Source organism: Microtus pennsylvanicus, chromosome 13 (assembly GCF_037038515.1).
Source record: "Microtus pennsylvanicus isolate mMicPen1 chromosome 13, mMicPen1.hap1, whole genome shotgun sequence".
NCBI lineage: Eukaryota > Metazoa > Chordata > Mammalia > Rodentia > Cricetidae > Microtus > Microtus pennsylvanicus.
Genome location: NC_134591.1, coordinates 75668657 through 75695768, shown reverse-complemented (window position 1 = coordinate 75695768; position 27112 = coordinate 75668657). Strand labels below are relative to the sequence as shown.

General features: G+C 54.1%; 2 protein-coding genes across 9 annotated transcripts; one reads left to right on the top strand and one right to left on the bottom strand.

Moving 5' to 3' along the window:
• The first annotated feature begins 259 nt into the window (after positions 1-259).
• Positions 260-12628, top strand: C13H1orf167 (chromosome 13 C1orf167 homolog). The gene is given in 15 exon segments (XM_075944636.1): positions 260-1330; positions 1439-1482; positions 1937-2147; positions 2475-2602; positions 3167-3342; positions 3845-4031; positions 5157-5343; positions 5460-5558; positions 6221-6375; positions 7618-7773; positions 8756-8963; positions 11508-11630; positions 11811-11969; positions 11971-11973; positions 12443-12628. Coding segments are annotated over 15 exon segments (3093 nt in total).
• Positions 9773-27093, bottom strand: Mthfr (methylenetetrahydrofolate reductase). 8 transcript variants are annotated; one of them, XM_075945675.1, is made up of 12 exons: positions 26736-27093; positions 24200-24406; positions 22699-22937; positions 21833-21943; positions 17601-17794; positions 16768-17018; positions 16391-16525; positions 16110-16290; positions 15707-15889; positions 14775-14876; positions 13551-13670; positions 9773-13304 (listed from the first exon to the last, which is right to left on the bottom strand). In XM_075945675.1, the coding sequence occupies exons 2-12, from the start codon at positions 24394-24396 to the stop codon at positions 13089-13091; spliced, it is 1929 nt and encodes a 642-aa protein (XP_075801790.1). In that variant the 5' UTR covers positions 24397-24406; positions 26736-27093; the 3' UTR covers positions 9773-13088. The 8 variants fall into 8 exon arrangements, with proteins under 8 accessions (XP_075801790.1, XP_075801793.1, XP_075801791.1 ...); XM_075945678.1 differs by having other exon boundaries at positions 27029-27091; XM_075945676.1 differs by having other exon boundaries at positions 24200-24409; positions 26736-26942.
• Between the last annotated feature and the right edge of the window lie 19 nt (positions 27094-27112).

Below are 27112 nucleotides of genomic sequence, written 5' to 3'. Positions count from 1 at the left end.
TGTCCCCTCCTCTTCCATGCTCTCTGTAGATGGTCTCATGACAAACCATATCACCACCTGGCTTTGAGGCCCAAGGCCTGGCCTGCACATTGGCTCCCTCAAGGCTGTGGAGTTGAAGTCCTGACTCCCTCCCACCAGGAGCCCTGCCACTCACCGGCTCTGAGGCTTGGATACCCATTTGTCTTACCAGAAGCCATCACCTGGTCCTAGGGTGTGGCTGTCTTTCTTCCTTATAGAGCTGAAGAGACCCTGGAGGAACATGGACATCAGCCTGGGGAATAGAGGAAGCCGGAGGATGCCTGTATGCCAGGCTGCCACACGCCCCCAAGGCTCAGTGTTATGCCAGAAACCCTACCAAGTTCAAAGTAATCTGGCCAGCCCCCGCCCCCACCTGGCCCCTGCCCTGAAGGACACAATCGACCAACTAGGTGACACAGGTCTTTGGCAACAGAGTAACCTACAGCTTCCAGCAGGGAGGTCCCCGGGGAGGCCCCGAGAGCCCTTTGCACAGCAGAGTAACCTGTGCTACAGAGGAATCCCTAGTCCTCATTTGCGCAACAGCTGCCTGCCACCAACAGGCCCATCCTCCTGCCAGAGGCAGACACTCCAGGTCACAGACACCCTCTGCTTGGACATGAGACTCTCTGGGGGCTTGGCACCTCTTGACAAGTGCACACGGCCCGGCCCCAGGCTCTGGTGTGGTTCAGGGAGCAGGGTACCCAGGCTCATGGGGGAGCCCCTTACCTTGGAGGATCTGTCTGTATCTGTCCACTGCCAGTCTTGGGCCCATTCCTGTTCCACATGCAGTGCTGACCACTGGCTGCTGGACTCCATCCCACACCTAGAGCCTGAGACAACCCGTTCAGGGAGCCCAACATCCCAGGAGTACCCAGCTCCTACACAGAGGGGGCCCCACACTGGTGGTAGCCAGTCAACCCCTGCCCAGCATTGGCCCAGTCTCCTAGAGACTCTTGAGGTCCAAGCTAGACTCTCAGAGTCCCCTGTGTTCAATCCCCTGTTACATGAGGCCACTCTGGGAACACTGCCCGGAGATTTCTCCAACTCAAACCAGGAGATTCTTTCTACCCGGCCCCTTGGGGCAAGAGAGAAGGGCTCCCCAGGCCTTCCATACAACAAGAGGAACAGAGGGCACTTCAATGTCACAGGAGAGGCAGGGAGCAGGGAGGCCAGACTCGAATCTCCGACCTTCTTCAGTGTCCTGCCTGGGCAGGGAGGAAGAGAGAAGGTCCCACAGGAAAAAACAGGCAGGGATGGGGAGAGGATGGCCTCCTGCCCGTCAAACACAACCCCAGCTCAGAGAACTCGGCAGGTAGGGGCCCCCAGATGCAGGGAGAGGGGAGAGGGAGCAGGGAACCTTGGCTAGAGTTGTCACTCCTACCTTCTAGCCTGAGAACTGTCACGGCTTTTGTTTCTGCAGAACAAGGCTCAAAGTGTCAGGACCTCAGATCCCCAGGCAGCTTGGTGAGGCCCTGTTGTGTGGGAGTGGGGGTATCAGGGGCCACTCCAGGGACAGTTCCTGACCCATCTGCCTGTGCTATCAGGACTTTATGGAGCTAGGCATCTAATGGCGGAAGCTCGGCAGGATTTCAAGGGGACAGAGCTGTCTTCATACATAAGAAACCAGGGACCTCCAGGGCCCAAAGACAAGCCCTATGCCCCTGGGTTTGGATGGCTGGGAATTGTAGACATCAGTGTAGTGGGGCAGTTGTCCTCTCTCGGGGAGCCTGTTGCTTCAGGGGCAATGGGAAGGGGGCGATTTTAAGTCCAGGCATCAGTAAAGAGAGTTCTTTAGGTCTGCAGCTGGGACTTCTGCTGTGGATGGCTGTCACCTTCATTACTGCAAAAACCACATGAATGGAGTCCCAGGGAGCTGAAAGTTGTGTCTGCCCCTCATCAGTCTTGCCTCTGTCCCCAGCCGGAAACTGCTGTCCAGAAGCTTCAGAGCCTGGAGGTGCTTGTCCCAGAGGCACCAGGCAAGAGCTGAGGCCGTAGTAACTCAGAACCACAGGCGGCTGATTCAAAAGAGCCTCAGACTACTGCGCTGTGTCCTAAGGCTCCGCGAGGCCCGGCTGGAGGCAGCATGGGGACAGCATGCAGAAGCCCTGCAGGCCTGGAGCTTCCAAGAGGTCAGTGTTCTCTAGCTTGGAGCTTGGGGGACAATGCCATGGCTCTGGTGTGCCTGAGAGGGAGGCTACACCCTCTGAGAGAGAGCGTCTGCGGGCCCAGGTTTCAGCTCATGAGTGACCTCTCCAGTTCCCTGTGGGCAGTTTTTTATTAGTGATTTGCTAACTTGGCCGGGGAGGCTGTGTGGGTGTTCTTCCTCCTTGGATATGGAGACAGTCTATCATTTCTGAGGAAATAGGGTAGCATTAGGATAGGGCCAGTGCTTGGGCAGCTGACAGGAGCCTCAGTGCAGGCCTAAACCGGCAGGTGCCCCTTGTCTTTTGACCCAGGGGAGCCATGTCACTTTGCAGCAGAAACAGGAGCAACCCCACAGCCAGGCTGCATCACCATTCCTTGCTTCTAAGGGAAGCCCTTCCTTGGGAAGAAAAGCAACCATGGACCTTGCCTGTAAATGCAGGTGAGCTTGGGCACCAAGACTGGGCAATGTGGCCTAGGCAGCTGGTGGCTTGCTTCCCTGCCCCCGCCCTGCCCCTGCCCACAAAACAAACAAACAAACCCCAAAGCCAGCAATCATGAGCTGCTAAGGGGCCTCTGTGGTGTTTTGAGATTGGTGGAAAAGGTGTTTGGGGTCAGGTCCCACCTAGCTTGGGGATCATGGGGGAGGAATTGAGATTTTATTCTAGGAGCAAAGGGGATGCCTTAGGAGGCTGAGCAAGTACTTAAGCTGATTGGACTCTCTAGATGAGAGAAACACCACTATGGTCACTGAGTCGGAACCAACAGAATGAGTGAGACAAGGGTGGCCATGGGAGGCCGGGCGGGGGGATGCTGGGGTTTCCAGGCCCTCGGGGATGACATTTGTAGCCTGAGCAGATACCACACTCAGTTCCTCACAGCCTTCTGTTTCAAAGATGAGAAACAGAGACTCGGAAAGATGAAGTCCGGGCCCACAGAAGTGTGTGTGTGGCAGGAGGCAGGTGACTGCAGGTGTCACCAAGGGTAGTTTCCCTTCCCTCTCTAGGTGCTTTAGGGCCTGGCAACGGCTCGCTCAAAGAGCGGCCCAGTACAGGAGACACCTGGCCCGCCAAAGAGTGAGGCTCCTGAGGATATGCCTGGGACAGTGGATGAAGATGAGGCAGCTCCAGGCCTCAGATGTGGCAAAGGTGGCTCAGTTGGCCTTCTACCAGCAGAAGGCAGGTGAGCCATGGCAAATACAGGGGGAGGGGGGCCCTTCCCTCCATCAGAGCTCCAATTGGTTAAGCTCTGGAGGCCAGTGAAACACGTAAATATTATAATAAGGGAGAGGACCGAGCTAGGCCTTGGGGGATCTGGGGGTCTGGTGGGGCTTGCCCGTACTAGAGGTCTGGGAAGGGTTCTCAGAGGGAGCAGGCCTTTTCTGTGCTGCATCCCTGTCCCCTTGTAAGCTGTTCTGGGCAGGGGATATTCTGGCTTAGTGTTGAGTTGTCCCACATTCTACCTTGAAAGTATGTAGCCCTCTGTTCCAGGAAGGCCCTGATCTGCTGGAGGGGGGCATATAGTCCCTTCCCAAGCTGGGGAAGATGGGGACTTGATGCAGCCTTGTGGGGAACCTGTAGAGGACACGGGAAAGCAGTGTCTATGGTGGGAAAGCCCAGGAGGCCTGAGGCTGCAGCTACATGTTTGTGAATAGCAATTTAACCACTTCCTGCCTTCTTCCCAGGGAATAAGACCCTCAGCATCTTAGTCCTAGGAACTGCCACCACCCATTGCCTGGAGACAGTGGTCCAGGCCCAGCAGCTACCCATGGAGCCAGGTCGGTGCTCCCTATGGGAAGCCTGCCAAATGTTGGCCCTGCACCGGGTCCTGCTGCTCTGGAGGACGCGACTCTACCAGCACCAGCAAGCCGTGTAGGTGACCAGAGCTGATGATACAGGGTCAGCCCCGGTGCAGTGTGGATTCATGACCAGTGTCCTTTAGGTCCTGGTCAACATCCCAGCCTTCCCGTGGCCTTGGCAGGAGGCTTGATATGATGCATTGTGCCCCCCAGCAGGTATCGGGCCCTGGGAGGTGGCTGTGGGGCACTGAGACAGTGGCCAAGCCGAAAGCTGTTGGGGCCACTTTCTCCCAGCAGCCTTTACAAGGATAGGCAGCACCAGGGTTCTGAGCTCAGGCTGACTGGTGGCTGTGGGAAAGGGAGGCTGGGGTCATCAGGGGCCAGCTTCTAGGCTAAACTGTTAGGGAGAATAAGCCAGCCTTTACAGAGCTAAGAATTCCATTTTAGCAGGGCGGTGGTGGTGCACTCTTTTAATGCCAGCGCTCAGGAGGCAGAGGCAGGTGGATCTCTGTGAGTTTGAGGCCAGCCTGGTCTACAGAGTGAGTTCTATGGCGATCAGGGCTACAAAGAGAAACCTTGTCTCAAGAAACAAAACAAATGGAAGAAAGGAGGGAAGAGAGGGAAGGAGGGAGGGAGGGAGGGAGGGAGGAAGGAAGGAAGGAGAGAGGGAGGGAAGGGAGGGAGGGAGGAAGGAAGGAAGGAAGGAAGGAAGGAAGGAAGGAAAGAAAGAAGGGAATTCCGTTCTAGCAAGCATGGTGGCACATATTTCAGGATGACTACAAACTCTTGACAATCCTCCTGCCTCAGCTTCCTGAGTGGTGGGGTTACAATGGTGAACAACCATGCCTAGCTTGTGTTTATTTCTTTTTTGTTTTGTTTCGCTTTGCTTTGCTTTGTTTTTAGGGGAAAAAGTGTTTGTGGTTTTTGTTTTCTTTTGAACTGAGATCCCCACTAGAGGGCAGTGGGCTGGGTCGTCACTAGAGTGCTTGTTTGTGTTGATGGGGCCGGGCATCAGATCCCCAGGTTCATCCATACTGAGTAAGGGCTCCACCGCTGAGCTATGACATCATCTCTTGAAGCTCTGAGTGATCCACCAGTTTCAACTGGCCAAGGCCTTCCCACTGGGCCCTCTCACAGCAACCCTGTCCCAGTCGTGGGTGCTGAGAGTCCCGGAGACTCACCTGCCCCTCTCCCTTAGCTCCTTTTTGCAGGGCACGCAGAAGCGGGTTCTGCAGTACCTCCTGAGGCAGTGGCGCTTGAGGGTCTGGGGTCCGGACCCTCCCTCAAGCAGCCTGGAGACCATGTTAGCACTGGAGCCATGGGACAACAGCCTGGGAGGGGAGGCCTGGCCCAGCTGCAGAACATCAGGAGGGTCACTGGAGAAGGTGAGGGGTTGGAGTGGGGTGGAGATGGGGGGACCCAGGACTCACCCCTTATTCCCAGCTTTCCAGGGCCCCCACCCACCCTCCTGGAGGCTTCCTGGTCGGTGTCCTGTGGGCAGCCGGGTGACAGAAGAGGGACTGTGTCCTCTTCCCTGGCAGGTGAGGGTCCAGCAGACTCAGGGAGCAGTGAGGTGGTACAGGCGTACCCTCCAGAGGCGGTAGGAACCCCTCCCCTGGAAGGGAGAGCCCTGTTGGCCACTGTGCAGTGATGTCATTGCTTCCTGACTGACTGATTCCCCCCCCCCCACTCACTACCCCCCATCCCGCCTTGGCCTTCCCAGCAGCAGCCTGTGTAGTCTGCATCTCAGGAGGGGTCCCTGCCCGCATCTCAGTCAGCATGGTCCCCAGAATCAGGGCCATTTCACTTTTCCCGTCCTTCTGTCCTTCTGCCCTGTCCCGCTGTGAGAGCGGGAGCTGGAACGAGACACTGTCTTATAGTTCTCTCCAGATGCTCTCACAGGGCAGGGCTCGAGAAGGGCCTGCCTATGTCCTAACACTTGCTTTGTGCCTCTGGCTGTGTGATTTGGGGCAAGTTACTTCTCTGTGTCTCTGCTTCCCTATCTGTAAAATGACTCCAATGGCTGAGCCCTGGACTTGGCACTGGAGGTTGAGGATCCTTTTCTAGCCCTGGCACCTGTCATCATGTCCTTTGGAAGGGCCCCAGACCCCTCTAATCCCCAGCAACCCATCCTCTCTTTGATTAGAGCTTGGAAAAGGACCGCCCGGGATATACCTGATGCTGAGGGGTGGATGGAGGTGGGAAGAGGGTGAGGCTAGCCCAACAGCTGTGCTCAATGTGAACACTCCCCTTCCTTCCCAGTATCCCAGTATCCTCAGCTGGAGCCCCTGGACCGCAGATCAAGGGCCCGGGAGAGAGCTAGCTGCTCACTGGGCTCAGAACCTCAAGCCTGTGATGGGCAAGTGCAGAAGAGTCCAGGATCAGGGTCAGGGGCTGGTGCCAGTGGCCCTGGCAGAGTGAGCCAAGGAATGGGTGGGGCTATCCTGGAAGAGGAAAAGGCCAGTGTCCCTTAGTGACACTCCGAATTCCAGAGCCATCTCAGATCCCAGGGGCCTGGGTACCAGACCTCATTACAGATGGTTGTGAGCCACCATGTGGTTGTTGGGAATTGAACTCAGGTCCTCTGGAAGAGCAGTCAGTGCTCTTAACCACTGAGCCATCTCTCCAGTCCCTATAAAGATTTGTTTGTTTGTTTATTATGTATACAGTGTTCTGCCTGCGTGTATGCCTGCAGGCCAGAAGAGGGCGCCAGACCCCATTACAGATAGTTGTGAGCCACCCATGTGGTTGCTGTGCTGTGTAGATCTTAAGTCACCTAAGCACTCTGAGAGTCTGTTCCGCTATCTGTAAAACAGGGATAGTACTGTACCTGCTACAGGGGTGACTGGGATCCCATGAGTAGTTCATGGCAAACTCCAGGCCAGAACAGCACCCCCTCTTCGTCTCTGTCACCTTTGCTTTGCCTGGCCTCCAGGAGTTGCGCTCTGAGATCAGGAAGACAGAGTCCTGGTGCTCTCAGGGCCATGATGCTAGTTAGGTGGAAGGAACGGGCTTGCTGCAAGCAGCCTGGGAGAGGAGCCTGTCTGGGAAAGGAAAGGGGATGGCTGGCTTCCCAGGATTCTGGCTCAGCATAAAGGAGGACCTTTCTCTTTGTATTGAGTTTGACCCCAGCCAAGTTAAGTCACATCTCCAGGAGGCCCCCACCCCTTGCTGAGCAACAAATAGCCCCAACACTTGAACATTTTATGTAACCAATTAACTTCAGTTCTGGGCATAGAATCCAAGGTCTTGGCATGCTGGGCTAAGGCTCCATCCAGCCCGCCCCTGAGCCACGCTCAGAGTCACACTCGCAGCCCCTAAGTACAGTTTTGTTTTAATTAATGAACTAGTTAATTGGTTGTGCATGTGCCACAGCTCTTGTGTGGACGTCCGATTTTCTCCATCATGTATGTGATTCCAGGGGATTTAACTCAGGTTGTCAGGGTCGGCAGCAAATGCCCTCACCCACTGAGACAATTTGTTGGTCAATTGAGTTAGATCCCCAGCCCTTGGTTTTTCCAGCCCAAGCTAGCCCAGGCTAGCCCCAGAGATCCCCCTGCTTCAGCGCTGAGATAACAGGCAGGTCTGCAGCTGTCGCTTTGAATAAACACAACACACAAACGAGAGCTGACCTGTGCCCCGCTCCTGCCCCCTTGCAGCTATTTCCAGGCCTGGTGTGAACGCATGAAGGATGTAGAAGCATCCCAGGGCCAACATCAAGGACAAGCCTTCCAGGACGACCTGAGAAGAGGCCTGGGGGCCACACTTGCTAGCTCACAGGAGGCCTGCAGAGCGGGGCCCCTGGCACAGGATTGGTGCGTGACCCAGGCCTCTGTCCTAGGCTGGAGAAGCTTTTCTCAGCAGCGTGGAACTGACAGAGAGCTGAGGAGGGCCCAGGCCCAGCAGCCTTTTGTGGTGTGGAGAGTCACCCTGGGGCAGTGCTGTGAGGTCCCACAACAGGGAGGAAGGAGAGTTCAAGTCCTGACCGCAGTCCAGGTGGCCCTGTGCTGGGTCCTGTGGGTACACAAGTCCTACCTAGGCCACATCCACCAAGCTCAGGCTGCACAGCAACTGACAACCAGGTTAGTGCCCAAGGCCCTAGGGCAGCCTCACACTGTTGCTTCCAGGTCAGGTTTTTTTTGGTAAGGGTGGAGCATAGTGGGTGGCTGAGTGGTGCTTGCTGAGTGTCTGGGTGGCAGGAGGGCAGAGGCATCTTGATCTTTGGCATGGGTCCCAATTGTGTCACTTTCTAGTATGGCCCATCCTTGGAAAAGCTTCTGACATTAACCACCTTGCCTTGCAGCCCTGCCAAGTGTGTCCATGTGCTCAAGACAGAAAATGGGCAATGCACTGCAGGGGAGGGGAGCAGAATATAAGGTGTCAGTTAGGACTGTCCTCCCTGTCCTTTAAACAAGATGCTTTATAAGGTGTCAGTTAGGACTGTCCTCCTGTCCTTTAAACAAGATGCTTGCCCCTGATGTGTGACAGTCTACCTACTTCTTTTTTTGTTTTGTTTTGTTTTTTCGAGACAGGGTTTCTCTGTGGCTTTGGAGCCTGTCCTGGAACTAGCTCTTGTAGACCAGTCTGGTCTCGAACTCACAGAGATCCGCCTGCCTCTGCCTCCCGAGTGCTGGGATTAAAGGCGTGCGCCACCACCGCCCGGCCAAGTCTACCTACTTCTAATACCGTACATGCGTATTTCATGGATTATCCAGAATAGAGGTACCCAGACCTGGGCATTTGCCTTTTGCAGAGCCCTAGAACTCTGGCTCTAATGGGCACCTCCTTCTTCTCCAGGGTCCTAGAGATCTGGATGCAGCTAGCAGTCTGGGGTCACGCCCAGCACACTGATGTCACCCACTGCTGGCAGAGGCTTCTGTGTCTTCTTAGGACATACTGGGTTCAGTGGCGATCAACTCACTGGAGACAGAGCCAGACACAGGGCATGAAATTCAGCAGAGGGCATCTCCTGCAACTGATGGACACCCCAAACTTTTTGATACAGGTGAGGTGGGCCCAGGTGTGTGTGCACTGTGTGGGGAGTCACTTCTCCAGTCTTAAAATCAGCTGGCTTCTGCTCATGATGGGATTGTGATTCCAGGGACAAACAGACTTACAGACACCACTGACCCAGCTCTGAGTGGCTGACAACAGGGTGGAGGCAGGGCCCATCAGGAAACCTCCTAGTGACTGCCCTGTGCAAATCTGGTTACAAGAGGTCTTTGTCTATTAAGGAAATATTCACTGTTGGTTTTTTTTTTTAAGTGTTTGTGGCTGGGCATAGTGGTATATGACCTCAATCCCAGCATCAGGACAGCAGAGGCAGACAGATCTCTGAGTTGGAAGCCAGCCAGGAATGCAGAATAAAACTCTGTATCTCAAAAAGACAAATGAAAAACCAAACAAAATGGTGTTTGTGGGTCAGCGGGGTGGCTAGGCAGGTAAAGGTGCTTGCCATGCCAGTCCAGTGACTTGATTTGACCCTCAGACCTGATGTTAAGGTGGAAGGAGATAATAACTCCATGAGTTGTCTTCTGGCCTCCATCATGTGCACCGAGGCACTGCTGCCCCCTCCCACACTCAGCACATACATCACCAGGCCTTAAATGCAGTTACAGCTGGAGAGATGGTTCCATGGTAGAGAGCACTAGCTGCTCCTCCAGAGGACCTGAGTTCAGTTCCCAGCACCCACATCAGGATCTTACAACCCTGTGAAGCTCCACTCCAGCAGGGCATCTGATGACTCAGTCCCTGCTCTGGTTTGCACTGGCACATTCACACACACACACACACACGTCTTTAAAAAGATGGATATATGAAGAGAGTGGCAATCTGACTTTATTGGAAGAAATGAAATGTACCCATATATCCATTACAGAAAATACAGGAGAAAGTAGGGTTTTGTTTGTTTTAGTCCTTAGCTCTGACGCGATAATGAGAGGCTGTGGACTAGCAGGAGTGAAGAGGGCATCACAAGTGCCAGGGGCAAGCAACAGCATTGCCCAGTAGACTGGAGATGTAGCTGAGAGATCCAGCCCACCATCCTGACAGGCCAGTGTTCCTAATGACAACTTGGCATCACCAAGAGTCCTGCTTCAGATTGTTAGAAAGAAGGGAATTGACTTTAGAGAGTCTAAGGAAATCACTAAAGTGACTTTTGCCTCCTAAACAGAATTGCAATAGTGATGCGGGGTTTCAGAACTCCCAGGTATGGGCCTAAGGCAACAGCAGATCACGGGGTCTCACGCTTCTTTCCTTCTAGATGTTACAGGGCTTTGTAGACCCAGCTTGTATAGTCCGGGCTGCTTCAACTCAGCCTCTTGAGTTGGAATTTCCGGGGGACACTGCCACCCTTTAAAATTATACATACTTTTTTTTTCTTCTTGCTGGGTGGTGGTGGTGCATGACTTTAATACCAGCACTCAGGAGGCAGAGGGAAGGGGGATAGCTATGAGTTTGAGGCCAGCCAGGTCTACAGAGTTTCAGGACAGTCCCACAGAGAAACCTTCTCTCAAAAAACTAAACCAAACCAAACCTTCATTCTCCCTTACACTGTCCTCTCCCACACTGGGGCATCTAGAAACAAAGCAGACACTGAGAATGGCAGCCAAGGTCTTGCTCTTTATTGTCGTCCCCCCACCATGGCCAGGTCGCCCTTATCTGGCACAGTGTGCAGGTGGTGTGCCATCCTGCGGTGGCAGGCCATATCTCAGAGGCCAGGCTTCAGCTGTATCCTAAGTCAGAAGCATAACTTAGCTCTCAGGGGTGGCCTGAGCTCTACCACAGGACAGCTGCAGCTACTACTGGACCAGCCTCGGCTTAGATGTCTTCAGCAGATGGGAGACTGGCCAGAGGTGGCAGTGCCATCTAAGTACTAGCAGCTTGCCTCCTCTGGTGGGTCACAGGTGAGACACCCTGCTCTACACGCAAATGGGAGTCTCTTCTGGCAGGGGTCAGGCAGGAATCCCTCCTGACCAGCAGGCTCAAGGCATCTGATCCTTGCTCCCCCACTGTTCCTCAGACCCACAGCCGCTGGACACCTGTTAGACCGAGCGTGCTGCCCAGCCTGGCATGGCAGCCTGGTAGAGGCACACAGAAGACCACATCCTGTGCTCAAAGTAAGACGCTGAGTCCCGGGGTCTCAGCCCTCCCCGGTTCACAGCTGTTGGGTGATTCTCTTCTACCCCCTTAGTTCCTTGGGCCATCCTCCAACCTGGGTACCTGAGGGTGGCCACTGCTCCCCCAAACCAAGGCTTAGCCTCTCGATGCAATTCTCCTCTCCAGGTGACACAGAGCGGCCTCTCTGCCTAGCCTTCCAGTTCTGGCTGCCACTGCCTGCATGGGCACAGCCCCCTACAGGACTAGGCAAACGCTGCAGCTCTGAGACCAGGGCCCTCCAGGGCCAAGGCGAGGCTCCTCAAAGGTGGCTAGGGCAGGAGCAACTGTGCATGTGACATCATGGAGGAGGGGTGGAACTGGGTGACCCCAGCAGGATGACCCCCGGGACTTGCTTTCACCTTGTAGAGGTTGTGTTGTCCTTGGCCTGCAGGAACAGGCACCGACAGTGTCGGTGGATCCAGGCTTCGCAGCGGGCCAGGTGCCTGGCAAGGGCATGGCAGCTCTGGGTAGATGTTTACTGGGCGGAGCAGCTGTCTCGGACCCTGGTAGGTGGGCTTAGTTCCTCTCCATCCTGCAGAGGCCCTGGGAGCAGCTTCTCTCATCCATCTCATCCCTTGGCCAACTCTAGACAAACCTGTATCTCGCTGTGGTCTTGGACTAAAGTCAGGAGTCCTTGTCTGCTAACACTGTCAGAGGACGGCCCCTTTGACGCTTCCCTTTCTCCCTGGGGCAGCAGAAGTACAAGGGCTACGGCTGCCAGGACGGCAAAGAGTCTTTTCTGTCAACTCTCTCTGTAGCTCAGACAGTGGCACCTGGACCAGGCCTGGAGGACATGGCGGAAAAGGGTCCTTCAGCTGCAGGTGGCTCAGCGGTTACTCCAGCAGGAAGAGAGCTGGGTCCTTTCCCAGGTGACTCAACCTCACCTCGCCTAGCCAGTCTTCCAAACAGTGTCACCTTTGGGCTGAGCCAGGGAGAGGGAAGGGGTTGCCCCTGCTCAGCACCCCGAGTTTCCTCATTCAGTAAGCTGATCAATGGTTACAAAGCACAATGGTTATCAGAGCCCTTGACTGGTGGCCGTAAGCCCAGCCCAGTGTCAGTCACTCAACCTGAGACCAGGCTGTTGGTGGCACTGGCTACCCATGCAGGCCTGGGTCATTTGCAGGTCACTGGGCACAGCTTCCCAGGCCACAAGTGCAGTCTATCCAGAGCCTGTATGTTTGGGCTGAGATACCTGGCTGTGAGGGCAGAGGAAAAAGCCTCTGGTTGAGATACAAAGAACATGGCTCAGATGTCAGTCTGACAGGCCCAGTCAGGCCCTGGAGGGAGCCGAGACACATGTCCTTTCTTGTCCCTCCCTGCTCCCAGGCCTTTGGAAAGTGGTACCGGCGCCTGGTAGCCAAGAGCCCACGAGAAGAACCAGACATAGCAGGTGTGGAGCAGAGCAGGGCCCAGCAGCAGCTGTGCTGTGAGCTACGCCACCCGAGAAACAAACAGAACTGGGCCAGGCCCACAGCTGGAGGCTCAGCTCCCAGAGCTCTGGGGGCACAATAAAAGAACATCCCTTCCTCCAGGCTGCTCTCCACTGTTGTCATCTGGGTCTAGGGGACAAAGGGAGAGGGAATCCCCTGCTCTATCTAAGTTGCTCTATGGACAGCTTCCTCCCCATCCCTGACTCAAACAGGACCAGCAGGCCGGGAGCCAGGCCTCAGGGGCAGCCATTTGTACCTGCCAGTCATTATCCCAGGCAGCAAGGCCTAAGGGCTGACTGGAGAGGAGGGCCAGGGACAGCTTCTAGGCTAGGCCGAACAGAGAAGATGGCAGCTGGCCGGAATGCCCACTCAGAAGGAACATAGCTGGGCCTTGCTCAATGAATCGCATCTCATCTCATGGGCTTGAGCAGAGAGCACGAGCCTCCTAAATGGGGCATTTCAGATCCAGTCAGAGCCTGGCTGCTTCCGGCCAGTCTAGCTGTTGCTGTCACGTGTGGAAAGATGAGGGGGCTCCAGGAGGCTTATGGCGCCTGTGCATCTCTCTCTGTGGCATGGCTGTTGAGCAGCTCAAATGTGTCTTCCACCACCTGCCACAGGCAGTTGTCCAGCAGGAACTCGTTGTCCACCAGGTTGACCAGGAAATAATTGTCATGGATGTACTGGATGATCATGCGGGACGGGGACTCCTCCTCATACAGTTTGCCCCACTGCTCAATCCACAGGGCAAAGGCCTCATCCTACATGAGGACACAGACACATGTGTGCAGGGTCAACAGGGCTACCACACCCAGGTCCTGGCTCCCGCTGTCCCCCTGAGGGCCACCCAGGGAAGAGCAAGGCAGTACCGCTCCAGCTGGCCCAGAAATAAGTGCTAACTTGCGGCCTCCCAGGCCAAGTTTATAGGTCCTAGGGTGCGTGTTTCGGACTACTGTCTGCCCAGGGCTCTCAAGGTAGCCAGGGCACACACCCTCCCATCCACTCACCTTCCAGAACATGAAGCTAATGGGATCCACCACAGTAGGCTGGATGATCTCTCGACCAGGGAAGATGCCCCACGTAACGGCATTGGGCTGCAGCTCAGGGGCATTAGTGATGTTCTTCCCCTGGGAACAGAGGCAGGGCGACTGCAGCCCACTGCTGGCGACCTCACCCAGCCTGTACTGCCCTCCTGGTCTGCCCTCTACTTAAACCAGAGACTTAGAGGCATCCTGGGCTACTCTCCTTTCCCTGATCCCCTCCTGTGCTTATAATCCAGGCTGGCCTTGAACTCAAGATCCTCCAGTGATTAGCTTCCCAGATGCTGGGGTTACAGACGTGTTCTGCCACAGCTGGCTTTGCTGCTGCTTTTCACCCAGGCCTACAACAGCAGTCCTGCTTTCTTCCTGGGCCACAAGGGCCTCTGACAATGTTCCCTGGTCCTTGCCACCCTCATAGTTTCCTGCTGTGATCTTTGTAAAAAGAAACAGAGGCAAGGCACTCTGCCAGTGGGGAAAAGGCTCCCTTGTTTTTGGGTAGTCTCCAGGCCTCAGGCAGGACATCAGAGCTCCTGGTCCTGGTGCAACACTGCCATGTCCTACTTGCACTTTCTCCAAGGCAGTGCAGCCAGAGCCTTGCCTTCTGCCCTTTCCCCAGCATGCCCTTTGCCCTTTGTTTATTCTTTGTCCTTAAAAAGATTCAGGCAAGGGTCTGGGGACGTGGGTCAATGAGGAAGAGCACTTGTTGCACAAGCTTAGCCCCGGTATCATGTGAGCAGCCGGGCACGGCTGTGTGTGTGCCTGCATGGGGTAGAGAGGATTGCAGAGGCCCATGCTGTCAACACAGCTCCAGCTTCAGTGAGAGATGCTATTTAAAGGGATTAAAGCAGACAGTGATAGAGGAGGACATGGGACATCTTCCTTTGGCCCCCAGGTGAGTGTATGTGCACACAGACTCAGTTCACACAGGATCCCTTCTAGAAACCCTGGAACTCTCAGGTGTGACAACCCTCCTCAGGATCCTGTAGCATCCCATGTTGAACCTGCCTTTCCTGCCTACATGGACTTGTTATTGCATATATTCATCTACCTCCCAGCCTGGGAGCTCTTTCAGGAGGCCTGCCTCCATCTGGTCCCCTTGTACAGTAAGCCTGGCCTGAGCATCTGGGGACTGTCAGGCTAAACATGGGTCTTCTCAAGCCCTGCCGCCATCTAAGCTGGGCGCTGGCTTACCTGCACATCCACGATGTGGTAGTTGACCCGGAGCTCGTACTTCTTCAGCACCTGCAGAAGGGCCTCCACGGTCTCAGGGGAGGTGAAGAACTCTAAGTAGGCCTGAGGGAGACGACACCCATCACGTTCTCTTCCTTCTTTCCTCACCCTGCTCCAGGCGACCTCTGCATCTGACTAGCTCTGCCTACTGCATCAGCCAGATGCTATCCTCCTCCAAGTGTAGGACCCCATTCATACGAGTGTAGGTCACTGAGGCTCTGGGATTAGAGGTGTCACTGTGGACCAGGATGAACTGTGGAGTCTGGGTGAGTGCATAAGGAAAGAGGCTTCTCTGTCTGGAGTGGTCCCAAGATACCAGCCGTTGGATAATGGTGTGAGGAGCTGAAGAGAGCCACTCTGACAAGCTTGGGCTCAGGGAGGAGGCTGGCACAGGCTAGCCTCCCCATCTATTGGGTGACAATGCCACCAAAGGGCTGGGCAAGGCACTTCTGTCTGCAGATGCCTCTTTCCCTTCATTTTCTAGAATGTTCAGAATACTGTAAGGTGGGTACTTTTGCCCAGAGGAGGAAGCCAGGTTTGGGGCTGCATCAAGGGAGACAGCAGAGCTGGCATCTAAACCCAGGTCTTCTGAGTCCAAGGCTCAGGCCATGCTGCGGAGTGTCACTTAGCCCTGGCAGGCCTGGGATTAAAGTGTTGATCTTGTTAGCAGCCAGAGCTCTGAGAGCTGTTTCCTTGTTCTTCCTCCAGGGAGAACACTTCATATGCTTTATTATATTTTGTCCCCAAAACATAAAATGCCCCCTCCTCCATTTTACACAGAGAACTGGTAAACCCAGGTGATCTGCTACTTGTTGCAGGGCCCAGGAGGGAAAGGCCAGGGCTCTATTGCAGTTTCTGGGGCACCCTAGCACTGGTCAGGACGAGTAGCATACCTTCTGGAAGACATAGCCCCCACTGGGGCCCCAGCCCACAACAGGGTCCGAGGACGGCTTCCCATTAATGTTGGGCTGAGAGTTGATGGTGAGGATGCCCAGCCTGTTGACCCGTAGCAGCTCCTCCTTCATCAGACTGGTTTCCGCTGCCAGGGGGTCATCGTTCCAGGGCAGGCAGGTTACCTGCAGGGCAAGGTAAGCTGAGCTAGGGCACCCGTGGGTCTGGGTTTTCTCGCCCCTGCACAGTCACGGTGGAGACCCAGTCTGTCTCGCCTCCATGGGCTCCTCCGTGGGACTTCTTACCCCTTCCCTCCGCTGAGGTGCACACCCATAGGCGAGGAAACAGCCCAAAGCTGACAAGATTGGGGTGGGGACCCCGGTTACCCCGTCCCACCCCACTTACTATATAGCCATGTTGGTTTGGCTCTCCTGAGAGGTAATGTTCAAAGACTTCGAAAACGCTTTTCTCGCTGGTGAGCTCCTCACCCCACATCTTCAGCAGCTCCTCCCTGGGGGACTTGCTCTTCAGGTAGAAGAGGTAGTAGTCCTTCAGCTCCCCAAAGGCTGGCGAGGAGGAATTACCCCTGGCAAGAGTGTTGAGGTCAGGGCGCTCTCCTGTGAGCCCCACCCCTAACACCCTCCAGGCACCAGCGGTTTTTAGCAAGGAGTGGCTGTTGCCCTCACCAGCGGCCATTAGGAAACTCGTCCCAGTCCTGTGTACGGTAGATATAGCTTTTTGGTCTGGAGGCCCAGAAGATGGGGCGAACATATTCCTCCCGCCGCTTGGGATTTGCACTGACAGCCCAGGGCAGGGGACGTCTGGAGAGAAGGAAGGGGTAAAAGCCCTGAGATTAAGTGGAGTGAGCTAGAAGAAGTCACCAAGCCTGGTCACTCAGCCTCACTCTGAGCCTCCACTACACGTGGAAGCCCTCTGAGGTGGGGGGTGGAACCCAGTGACCCGCTAGCTGTAGCACTTACGCACCTCCTTGCCACTGTAGGGTTACTTTGTACCATTGCTGCTCTGCCTCCCCTGGAATATTCCTCCAGATTCCACTTCTCACCTGGGATCCTCAGTCCACATGCCCAGTTGCTTTAGCACCTCCGTGGTAGCCACCTCACGATTGAGAGTATAGAAATGGAGGCCCGGCACCAAGCCACTGTCCAGCAGCTCCCGGCACAAGTTCACAGCCAGCTCAATGCCATAGTTGCGGATGGCAGCATCGTTATCTTTGATTGGCTCAATTACATCCTTGATCTTCTGTGGTACCTCCAGCTTGGACAGTTTTACAAGCTGCCGAAGGGAGGTGTAGCCCTGTCCGAGACACAAGAGGTGTGGGGCCATCTCTAGCCTGTCTTCCAGCTTATTCCCTTTCTAGTCTCTGGCGAATTAGTTTCACGCAGAGACCTGGGGAAGCCAGGTGGTAATCCGGAGCGATGCTTGGCCTGCCCTGCTTTCTCCCTCCTTTGTAGACTCTGGGAGCTGCCTGCAGCATTCTTGCCATCAGCCAGCCCCTGGGCCCAACAGTGGTCACCTAATTCAGCTATTCCCAAAGCTCACTGACCAGTCACCTGCCAAACTATAAGGTTTAAATTACAGATCCCATCTCCAGAATGCTGGGATTACAAGTGTATACCATCCGGGCCAGCTTAACCAAAATTTCTGATGAGAGTTATAATTACTTTCAAGGACATCTGTCAGCAGGCCAAAGCATAAGCCCTTTATACACGCCATTGTGTCTTAGGGGTGACAACTGACGTGACCAAATGCAGCATGTGGACAACACCTGGTGGGCATCGAGCGCGACTGAGGAAGGACTTCACTTGACCCGGAGCCCTGAGCCCCGGCCAGGACAGTGCCCTGGAGTGGGGGAACCAGGCCCTCCTGGCCTCTCACCTGTATAGGGAAGATCCCGGGCAGGATGGGGCAGGAGATGCCTATTTCTGTGCAGGCCTTCACAAAACTCAAGAAGGTGTCGGCCTCAAAGAAGAGCTGGGTGATGATGAAGTCAGCACCTGCAGACACTTTCTCCTTCAAGTGCTTCAGGTCATCCTCAAAGCTCTTGGCCTCGGGGTGGCCTTTGGGGTAACCTACCAGTAGAGAGGAGACTGACCTCAGCCTACCTGCTCGAGGAGTGAAGACACCAGAGTGTCTGGGGCCTGGCACAGTCCTCAGCCCGGGCTTTGCATGCATGCCCCCCAGTAGCAGCGTGGACAGCTGAATTGTGGTTGCCCAAGCCACGGCTGTGCCTCAGAGCCTGTAGATGAGCCTCCAGGAGAGGGGCGGACTGTTCCAAATGCGACACTCTCCTGCCTCACTCAGGCAAATTAGGCCTGCACTTTGTAGCCACAGACCGAATGCCACATTCAATAGTAACACTAACTGGACTGTTTCTAGGGAGCCAGATTTTTAACTCACTGGAGCTTTGGACAGAAGGCGTTGGTTCATGTTTTATTTTGTTTTGGCTTGGGTATTGAACCCAACATCTTATGCATGTTAGACAGCATTCAACTACTGAGCTTCATCTCTAGTTCCTCTGAGTAACAGAGATGGGGGTGAAGGGGGGTTTGTTTCTTTGAGACAGGGTCTCTCTATGTAGCTATGTAGCTTTAACTGGCTTGGAACTCTGCAGATCAAGCTGATCCTGAATTCAAAGAGACTGTCTGCCTCTGCACCCAGTCCTAACATTTTTTTTAATTAAAAAAAAAGTATGAAGTTAGGCAATGGCACACCTTTAATCCCAGCACTTGGGAGGCAGAGGCAGGCGGATCTCTGTGAGTTCGAGGCCAGCCTGGTCTACAAAGTGAGTTCCAGGACAGACTCCAAAGCTACAGAGAAGCCCTGTCTCAAAATCAAAAATTAAAAAAGTATACATGGCACTAAAATCCCTCTGAGTCGGGATATCGAAAGGCTAAGAATTCTATTGTGGGAGCTGGTGAGATGGTCCTGTAGTTAAGTTAGAAGCACTGGCTGCCCTTTCAGAGGACCCTTTTCTGGCCTCTGTAGGCACCAGGCATGCGCACAGTGCACAGACATACATGCAGGAAGGGCAAACATACATATAAAATAATTTCAAAACTCACATTATATAAATAAGAATTTAAGAAAGTGACATTTTGCTTCAAGAAATGGACAGAGGGACTAGAGAGATGGCACAGCAGTTAAGAGTGCTTACTGCTTTTGAAGAGGACCTGGGTTTTTCCCCCACACCTCTATCATGGCTTTTTGACCTCTTGACACTGTGACCTCTATGGACACTGTGCACACATGGTGCACGTACACATAACATTAAACACCATATTAAACAAATATACTTAAAAAACAAAGGACAGACTATAATAACTACTTTCCAGTGTCCAAAGATCACAGGAAGAATTCACTTGGTTGCATGCCCTGCTTGCCATCCTCTTCTGAAGGCAGAATACACATCAGTTTCAATCCCACAAAAAACTTCCTGTAGGGCTGGCAAGATTGCTCAGTGAGTAGAGGCACTTTCAAGCAAGCTTGATGACCTGAGTTCAATCCCCAGATCTCACAATGTAGGAGAGAACAAGTTCCTAAGAGTTGTCCTTTAGCCGGGCGGTAGTGGTGTACACCTTTGGTCCCAGCACTCAGGAGGATGTATCTCTGTGAGTTTGAGACTAGGTTGGTCTATGGAATGAGTTCCAGGACAGCCAAGGTTACATAGAGAAACTCTGTCTCAAAAAATCAAAACAAAAGAAAAAAGAAAAAAAGAAAGAAATCCTGAGCCGGGGGATGGTGGTGCACTCCTTTAATCCCAGCACTTGGGAGGCAGAGGCAGGCGGATCTCTGTGAGTTCGAGACCAGCCTGGTCTACAGAGCTAGTTCCAGGACAGGCTCCAAAGCCACAGAGAAACCCTGTTTCGAAAAAAAAAAAAAAAAACAAAAAACAAAAAAAAGAAAGAAATCCTGTCTTGGAAAAAACAAAAATCAATAAACAAAGAAATAAATAGTTATAAATAAAAAAGAAAAGACAAAAAGGACCCAAGAGTTGTCCTTTGTGTATGTCATGTTACATGCCTGTGTATGTTTGCATAGACATATAAACACTCACAAAATAAAGAGGCAAAATATTTTTTTCTCCTACAGTCTGATTACACCGGGGTGTGGGGGATAGGACAATGGGATGACCATGAGCTGAGCATGCAGAAAATGGGGTTCCCAAATTGCACAGAGGTTCTCTAAGCCCACTGGTGGCTTTGTGAACTCTATGATCCCTCCTTTCAATGACCAAACTCACTAGCAGCCTTGCACAGACAGAAAGGCAGGAAGGCGCAGCATGGAGGCAACCTCAGAGACTGAGAGCCCCCTCTGCCTGAGCTCCACCAGGAGCAGAGCTACGTAGAGAGCTAGCCTGAACTGGAGCTGTCCGGAAGCCAAGCTGCTTTACTGTGATAAGGACATTTGGTTCTTAGGAAACCAGCCACCAAGGACAGATACAAAAACTATTGTTTCAAGACAGAAAACCCAGGAGATCAGGCAGCAGAACTTCAGCTTTGAACAAGCTCTCTCTCCAGTGGGAAACCCCCGAACCACACAGCTGAGCAGTCTGAGCACTGCCGGGGAAATCCATACTTCAAGAAAATTGTCCCGCATGACTTGGGGCTTTGCTCACTTTGCTATGTTCTTTTCCTTCCATGACCAGCTTGGTAGTTTTAAAGTGTTTTGTTTGTTTACTTTTAGTTTTGTGTGTAAGTGTGCCATGTGTGTAGGTGCCAGTGGAGACCAGGGCAGGGCACCAGATCCCCTGGAGCTGGAGTTAATGGGTGTCTGTGAATCCCAGGGTATGGGCGCTGGGACAGAACTCTGGTTCTCTACTGGAGCAGCAAGCATCAGCTCCTGAACTTTAGCTCCAAGTCTGCTCCCTCTTCACCCACCAGTTCCACCACTCTAAAACAGGCAAAGCACAGGACCACGTGATAGCTCCCCACCACCTCACACCCACAGCTAGTGCACGTCTACGCAGCCCCCAGGTAGCTGCATCCAGGCCAGTAGGGACAGTGGCAATCAGAACAGCTGGCAGTGCCTGCTCCCCCGAATTCTTGAGCAGTGTTTCCCAGTCTTAGCCAGCTATGTAGCCTGCTGAGAGGAGCACAATCAGACACTGTTGCAGGGGGGTGGAGAGAGCCCCAAGTCATGCAGGACAATTTTCTTGAAGCTGCAAACCTTATTTTTAAATTATATTAAGGGCCCATGAGATGGCTCAGTCGGTGAAAGTCTTGCTGTCAAGTCTGACCACTTGAGTTTAAATCCCAGAACAGACACGATGGCAAGAGAACTGACTTCTGAGAGCTGGCCTCTTTCCTTCCTAGTGTGTATACTCACACACACAGAGTAAATAAAATAAATTTTACTGCTTGGTATATTACTCTACAATGTAAGCACTCATCGGCTTATTTTCTTGTTGCTGGAAGAGAACCAGGAAACTTACACACACAAGGCAAGCTCTCCACCAGACTACAGCTCCAGCTCTGGGTTTCTAAGACAAGTTCAGGCTGGCCTTGAACTCCTGTCCTGTCCTCCTCCTCTACCCACTTCCCCATCCCTTAGTGAAGGATCAGAACTGAGCCAGTGTGAGCCTCACTTCCTATGAACACAGAGCTAACACTGAGAACAGTCAGGGCTGGGGGCGTCTGGAGCTGACATTGTACACACGGAAGCAGGACTCATACATAGGGCAGTGTGTCCATGACATTGTACACACGGAAGCAGGACTCATACATAGGGCAGTGTGTCCATGAGGGCGGCTCCCACAGCAGATGCACAGTGAAAAGTCAGCCCCTGGACCCTGGTACAGAGGGAATGAAGAAGGGCCTCACTTCCTGACTCCTTTCAGGGCCTACTGAATCCCCTAGCCCCGGAGTGTACACACACACACACACACACACACACACACACACACACACACACACACACACTCTACCAGTGAGAAGGTGGGGCATGAAAGGCAGAGGAGGGGTAGGAGGGGAAGTGTCAGGATGCACACAAGAACAGTACCATTCGGTTCTCCTCTGTGCTCCCCCATCTGCATCTACCCGATCCCCATGTCCTGAACGGAATTCTGGCTGGCTTTCCGCTTATCCTGTCCCACCTCTGTCCCCACTCACCTGCCACGCAGATGTCAAAGTAGTCGCCAAACTCGCTCCGGATGTGCTTCACCAGGTCTGTGGCGCAGTTGAAGCCGCCTTCCTCTGCTTCCCAGTGGTCACCTACGGGGTCTGTAGGGTTGCTGGAGGTCACGGTCACTGGGTGTCCCCTGACCTCCAGAGTCTTCTGGTTCCCTTCACCTACCCCTACACTTGGCTGTGGGTTCCTCAAAAACAGAGACTCTCTATTGTGCAAGTCTAGCCTGACACCTGGCAAGCAGGAGGTGGAGGGTGGTGGTCAATTGTCCACTAAGGCTGACTCTGCAGGTGGCCCTGTGGGTGATGGGATCAGGGGAGGTGTGGCTCTCCACTGAGCCTGGAGTGTCAGGGGCTCTGGCCTGGCCCTGATGCCAGCTGTGCTCAGGTCCCTTCTCCCATCCCTCTGCTCTCTCAGAGCTCCTGGATTCTGGTGGGTTTTCTACTCATGGAGTCTTGTGGTGAGGAGAGGCCACAGACCCCTCCCATCCATCAGGCTCCCACTTCCCACTGCTGAGCGGCCTGAAGACAGGATGCACCCAGGTGCTCCTGGGAAATGCCAGCACAGCACGCTATGGCCAGACCAGACAGGGCAGAGTCTGATGGCACTGTGTAGTGGGTGCAGAGGGTTATCAGGCACCAGCCACATCCTGACTGAACTAGATTCAGGTCAAGAGGTGAAAGCCCATGGTGGACTCATTACCCACAATGCTCACTGATCCTCCTGCAGCAGCGGACCCCGAATGTGTTTACAGTGTACACTTTTCCCAGGGGAAATAAGAACTTTTCTGGGGACAGGAGAAGCCTTCAGGAAAGGAAGAACCCAGAAAGGAGGGGTGCTGGCGCCACACCTCCCCTCAGTGCCATTATGTTCTTCAGGCCGAGCTCCTTGGCTCGCTGCAGATGGCCCGTGATCTCCTCCTGGCGCTGCTGGCAGCAGGTCACGTGCAGGATGGTCTCCAAGCCACAGTAATTGACTGCTGTGCTGGCGATCATCATGGAGGAGGTCTCTTTGTCCGAGCCAGGGTCTCCAGCGGGGTGCCAGGTAACATCTAGGAAGAGGGGGCCCCCTGCTGCCATCCGGTCAAACCTGTAGGGGATTTCTTTCTTAAGTTTGAGTTCCTGGGGGAACAGCAGGCTCACTCACCCTCCCTGGGGTGGGGGGTTGTGGGGGAAGAGCTGGAGCAGCACAGACCGCAAGCTGTTCTCAGAGCACTGTGTCTACTTCCCAGGCACATCACCTAATAATCGCCCTGAGCCACAGTGACTTCGTTTAGAAGATGTGGCAGATAACAGTACCCTCTCCATGTCCGCGAAGGTACTGGGTCAGACGGCTGTGCAGCACTCAGAGAAGAGCCTGAGCTCAGTGAGTGGCGGAGAACAACGTGTGAACGGCACTTTATGCTTCTCAGAGTGCGAGCACACTCACTGGTTTTGGGTGAGTCTAGGGTCTTGAAAGTTGAGAGTTTGGGATTCTGGCAGGGCATTGGCAGGCATAGGGCCTCACTTAAGAAAAGGCAGAGAGAGAGAGATCAGCAGATGCAGCTTTCTCCTGTATTGCAGAGCAAGGCTGGGTTCCTGAACTAGATTCAAAAGAAGGCTTCTTAGCCGGGCAGTGGCCTTTAATCCCCGTACTCGGGAGGCAGAGGCAGATGGATCTCTGAGTTTGAGGCCAGCCTGGTTTACAGAGCGAGTTCCAGGACAGCTAGAGCTGGTGCACAGAAAACCCTGCTTATGTTGTGCTAGGGATCAAACTTAGGGTTTCCTGCAAGCTACACACTCATTCCATCAACTTAGCTACATCCTCCCTACCCACCCCCAGTGAAGACAAGGTATCATTATGTAACCCTGGCTGGTCTGCACTCACAGTCATCCTCCTGCCTCTGAGCACCGCTATGCCTGTCTTTCCTTTCTCTTTGTGACGCTGGGGACAAAGCACAGGGGCCTAGCAAAGCACTCTCCGACTTGAAGAAAGGAACTGAAATTCAAAGCGTGCCACCACGAAGCGTGCCTTTCCTGATTTGGAAACACACGCCCTGTGTCCAGCTAGCTCAGCACAATCCCTGCGTTACTGTTTGTTGACTTCCTAAGCTCCTTGTGAGCCAGCCCCACGTTCTGCCAAAGAATGTGGCCTGGGAATGAACATTTTTGGCCTGCTCAGGAGTGTGTCCAAACATATCTAATGCTGCCTCAGAGGGACTTTTGCAGACAAGAAGTTGTAAGTTAAAACTCCCTGTCTCGCCTCTGCTTCTTCCTGCCTCCCCTCTCCAGTGCCTTTTCCTGCCGGGTTAAAGGGCAGCTCATGTTCCCCCCTCCACCGACCCCCAATACTTAACCTCCCTCCCTACTCACCTTGAGATGAGGTTAACAGCTCCCTCAGCAGTCCGAGGAGGGAAGAACTCCAGGGAGAACCACTTGTCACCGGAGTCCATCCTGCGCCTCATCTTCTCGCGGAGTCTCTCGTGCCGCTCTGGGTCCAGGCTGGGCGTGGAACATCTCGAGCTGTCCTTGGAGCTCTCGCTGCCACTGCTGCTGCCCTCGTTCACCATGGCTGGGCTCCTGCTGTACAGGGTGGGGGCCGGGGGCATCAGGGGGCTGGTCGCCAAACCCCATGCACACCCAACTCCTGAGTAGGCAGCTCCAGTGGCGAAAGCTGCTCAACACAGGAAGGCAGCCGACAAGGGCGAAGCTCACACGGCTCCTACCCAGAGGCTCCATGCGCTCTGCCCCCCTGCTGTCGTCTGGCTTCTCTGTGTGATGACCTCCCACTAGGCACTGAGCCGCTCTTGGATCCTCCAGCTCAGGAATCCTTGGTGACAGCTACCTGATAGAGGGTGGCACAGAAAGCCTCACTCGGCCAGCCTCTGAGGCCCACATTCCTAGAGATGGGTAACAGTGGCCAGCAGGGAGGACCCTGGCTTTGCGACGGTTCATCTCAGTCAGCCTAGACTCGAGTGAGTGGGGAAGGAACAGGGAACCTTTCCTGGAGGGTGTGCGCAAGTGGGCGGAGCTGCGACAAAGAGCCCTGAGCTAAAGCTGGGGCCAAGCAAAGGGGCGGGAGTAAGGTTTCTAGAGCGGAGAGAAGGCTCAGGCGCCAGTCAAAGAAGCCGCTGAAGGATGGGGGGAGGGGAGAATGTGGGCAGTCTGGGACTGCAGGGGTTGGTGGAGATTAGGCCACTAGCCACTCAGGGTCACTGGGTTTCCCCCTCCAGAGAAAGAACAGATCACAGCCGCTGGCCCCGCCTGGAACACAGTGGAGGCTGTGAGCAGCATGGCCAGGCAGCCTGATTTCCCGAGTTCATGCTACTCCACAAAACAATGTTGTGCTTGACCGAAAAGCTAGAACTTGACCGAAATCACTAAGGCTAGGGATTTGTGTCCAGCTCTGAACAAAGGCTGCCCCGTATGTTCCTGAGGTCAAAGGAATCCGTGACCACAGTGCCACCGCGTACGCGGTCCTGGTCACGGCAGTCACAGCCTGGCTGACAGGGCAGGGAGCCACACTGCAGTCTGGTCAGGAAATGACAGATGTCTGGAAACAAAACAAACACGCCTGCTGCACAGGAGTGGGCAAACACGGTAGTGGAGACCTGGGCCGCAGCAACAGAGGAACAGCCAAGTAAGGCTCGTTCCTTTCCAGAAACTTCCACCTCTAAGTCAATGTACCATTTTGGGTCTTAGCCTCAAGAATCGGAAAAAAAATTTCACGTTTCCTTCCTCTCTTAAGGCATCTGTCAAGGAGCCAGTTCTAAAAGCCCTGCCCTGGCTTAGTGCCAGTGCTATGCCCTGTGTGTTTAGGCCAGCTTTGTTCTGACCTAAAACCGCCAGGTTCTCATGGAGAGTGAGGAAGAAGACGGTAACCTTACACGTCAGCCACGACCTTTCTCCTCATTCTCGAGGCCGAAACAAACCCTATGGAGCTGACTCCCGCAGCAAACTTCTCCAAGATTTAAGTTTTTGTTTTGGGGGACAGCTTTGGAGCCTGTCCTGGAACTAGCTCTTGTAGACCAGGCTGGCCTTGAACTCAGAGATCCGCCTGCCTCTGCCTGATTTAAGCATTTCTAATTCGTGCCATATTTCAACTAACAGCCACCAACTGCCCTTTAGTTGGCCTCCCACAAGGCTGAGACTGTGGCCTAACAAGTTTGTTTAGCCTTCTGCTCTGCTGTTGGCCCCTTGCCTGAGACCAGGACCAGAGATCCAGTGCCCGGTAGAGTAGTCACAGCCAGTACTCACTGAGTCCTAATGGCCAGGGCCTCCACACTGGCCTCAAGATGCCCCTCTGCCACCTACTAATCACTGACTTCACAGCCCTACCACTCCCAAAACTGTTGCAATGGACATACGTGCACTGGAGGACACTGTGGGCACCTGGGTGACAAAGCCAGTGGTTCACCACTCCTCTCCAGATCCTGTCAGGGAGGCAGGTTTAAAAAAAAAAAACTGGCAGCCAGCAAGGTGGTGGTGGCATACACCTTTAACCCCAGCATCAGGGAGGCAGGGGCAGGCGAATCTCTGTGTGAGTTCAAGGCCAGCCTGGTCTACAGGTTTGTTCCACAACAGGCTCCAAAGCAACACAGAGAAACCCTGTCTTGAAAAATCAAAAAAGAAAAAAAAGAAACTGGCAGCCAGGCGTGGGCTGAGCGCAAACACTAAACCCCAGCTCTCAGGAAGGAGAGGCAAGCACTGAGTTCTAGGCCAGTCTGGTCTACAGAGAGTTCCAGGACAGTCAGGGCTGCACAGAGAAACCCAGTCTCGAAAAACAAAACAATGACAGACAGATAGAGCTAGACAGAAAGACAGGATAGAGCTAGAATACAGACAGACACTATGGCTGGCAACCAACCACCTTGATGCTGTGTGGCCTGAGGGACGGGAATCGGGTCACCTGGTCAGTGGGTCACAGGCCTGGACGGGGATGCGAGTCCCAGACGGCTCCGGAGGCCGGATCACTGCCTCAGATCCAGGACTCCTTTAACCTTGGGATACTTTCGTGCGTGCGGTAGGGAGGCTGGGATGACAGCCTCTGGAGGTGCCTTAGGCTGGAGGAGCGACCGGAACCTTCAAGAGCAGAGCGCAGGACGGGCCAGCCCCCAGCTGCCGGCCCACAAGGAGGCGAAGTGACACATTTCTCCAATCGGCGAATTCCTCCGCGGCGTCCCAAGCCTCTGAGCCACTCACCGTCCTGTCAGAACCTTGGCGGTCGCGGCGCCATCTCCCTAGCACACGAGGAGGAGGCGGGGCGCAGCTGCCGGTTGCCAAGGG

Bases quoted from the DNA above. Each gene is read 5' to 3' on its own strand.
- Mthfr (XM_075945673.1), bottom strand. From the start codon at position 24,781: ATGAACCGTCGCAAAGCCAGGGTCCTCCCTGCTGGCCACTGTTACCCA. The intron at 24,410-24,671 runs GTAGCTGTCACC...CACCCTGTACAG, and splicing joins TCTGTGCCACCCTCTATCAG to CAGGAGCCCAGCCATGGTGA. The intron at 14,877-15,706 runs GTATGCTACTCG...CGTCTCCCTCAG, and splicing joins GGGGCTATGTCTTCCAGAAG to GCCTACTTAGAGTTCTTCAC.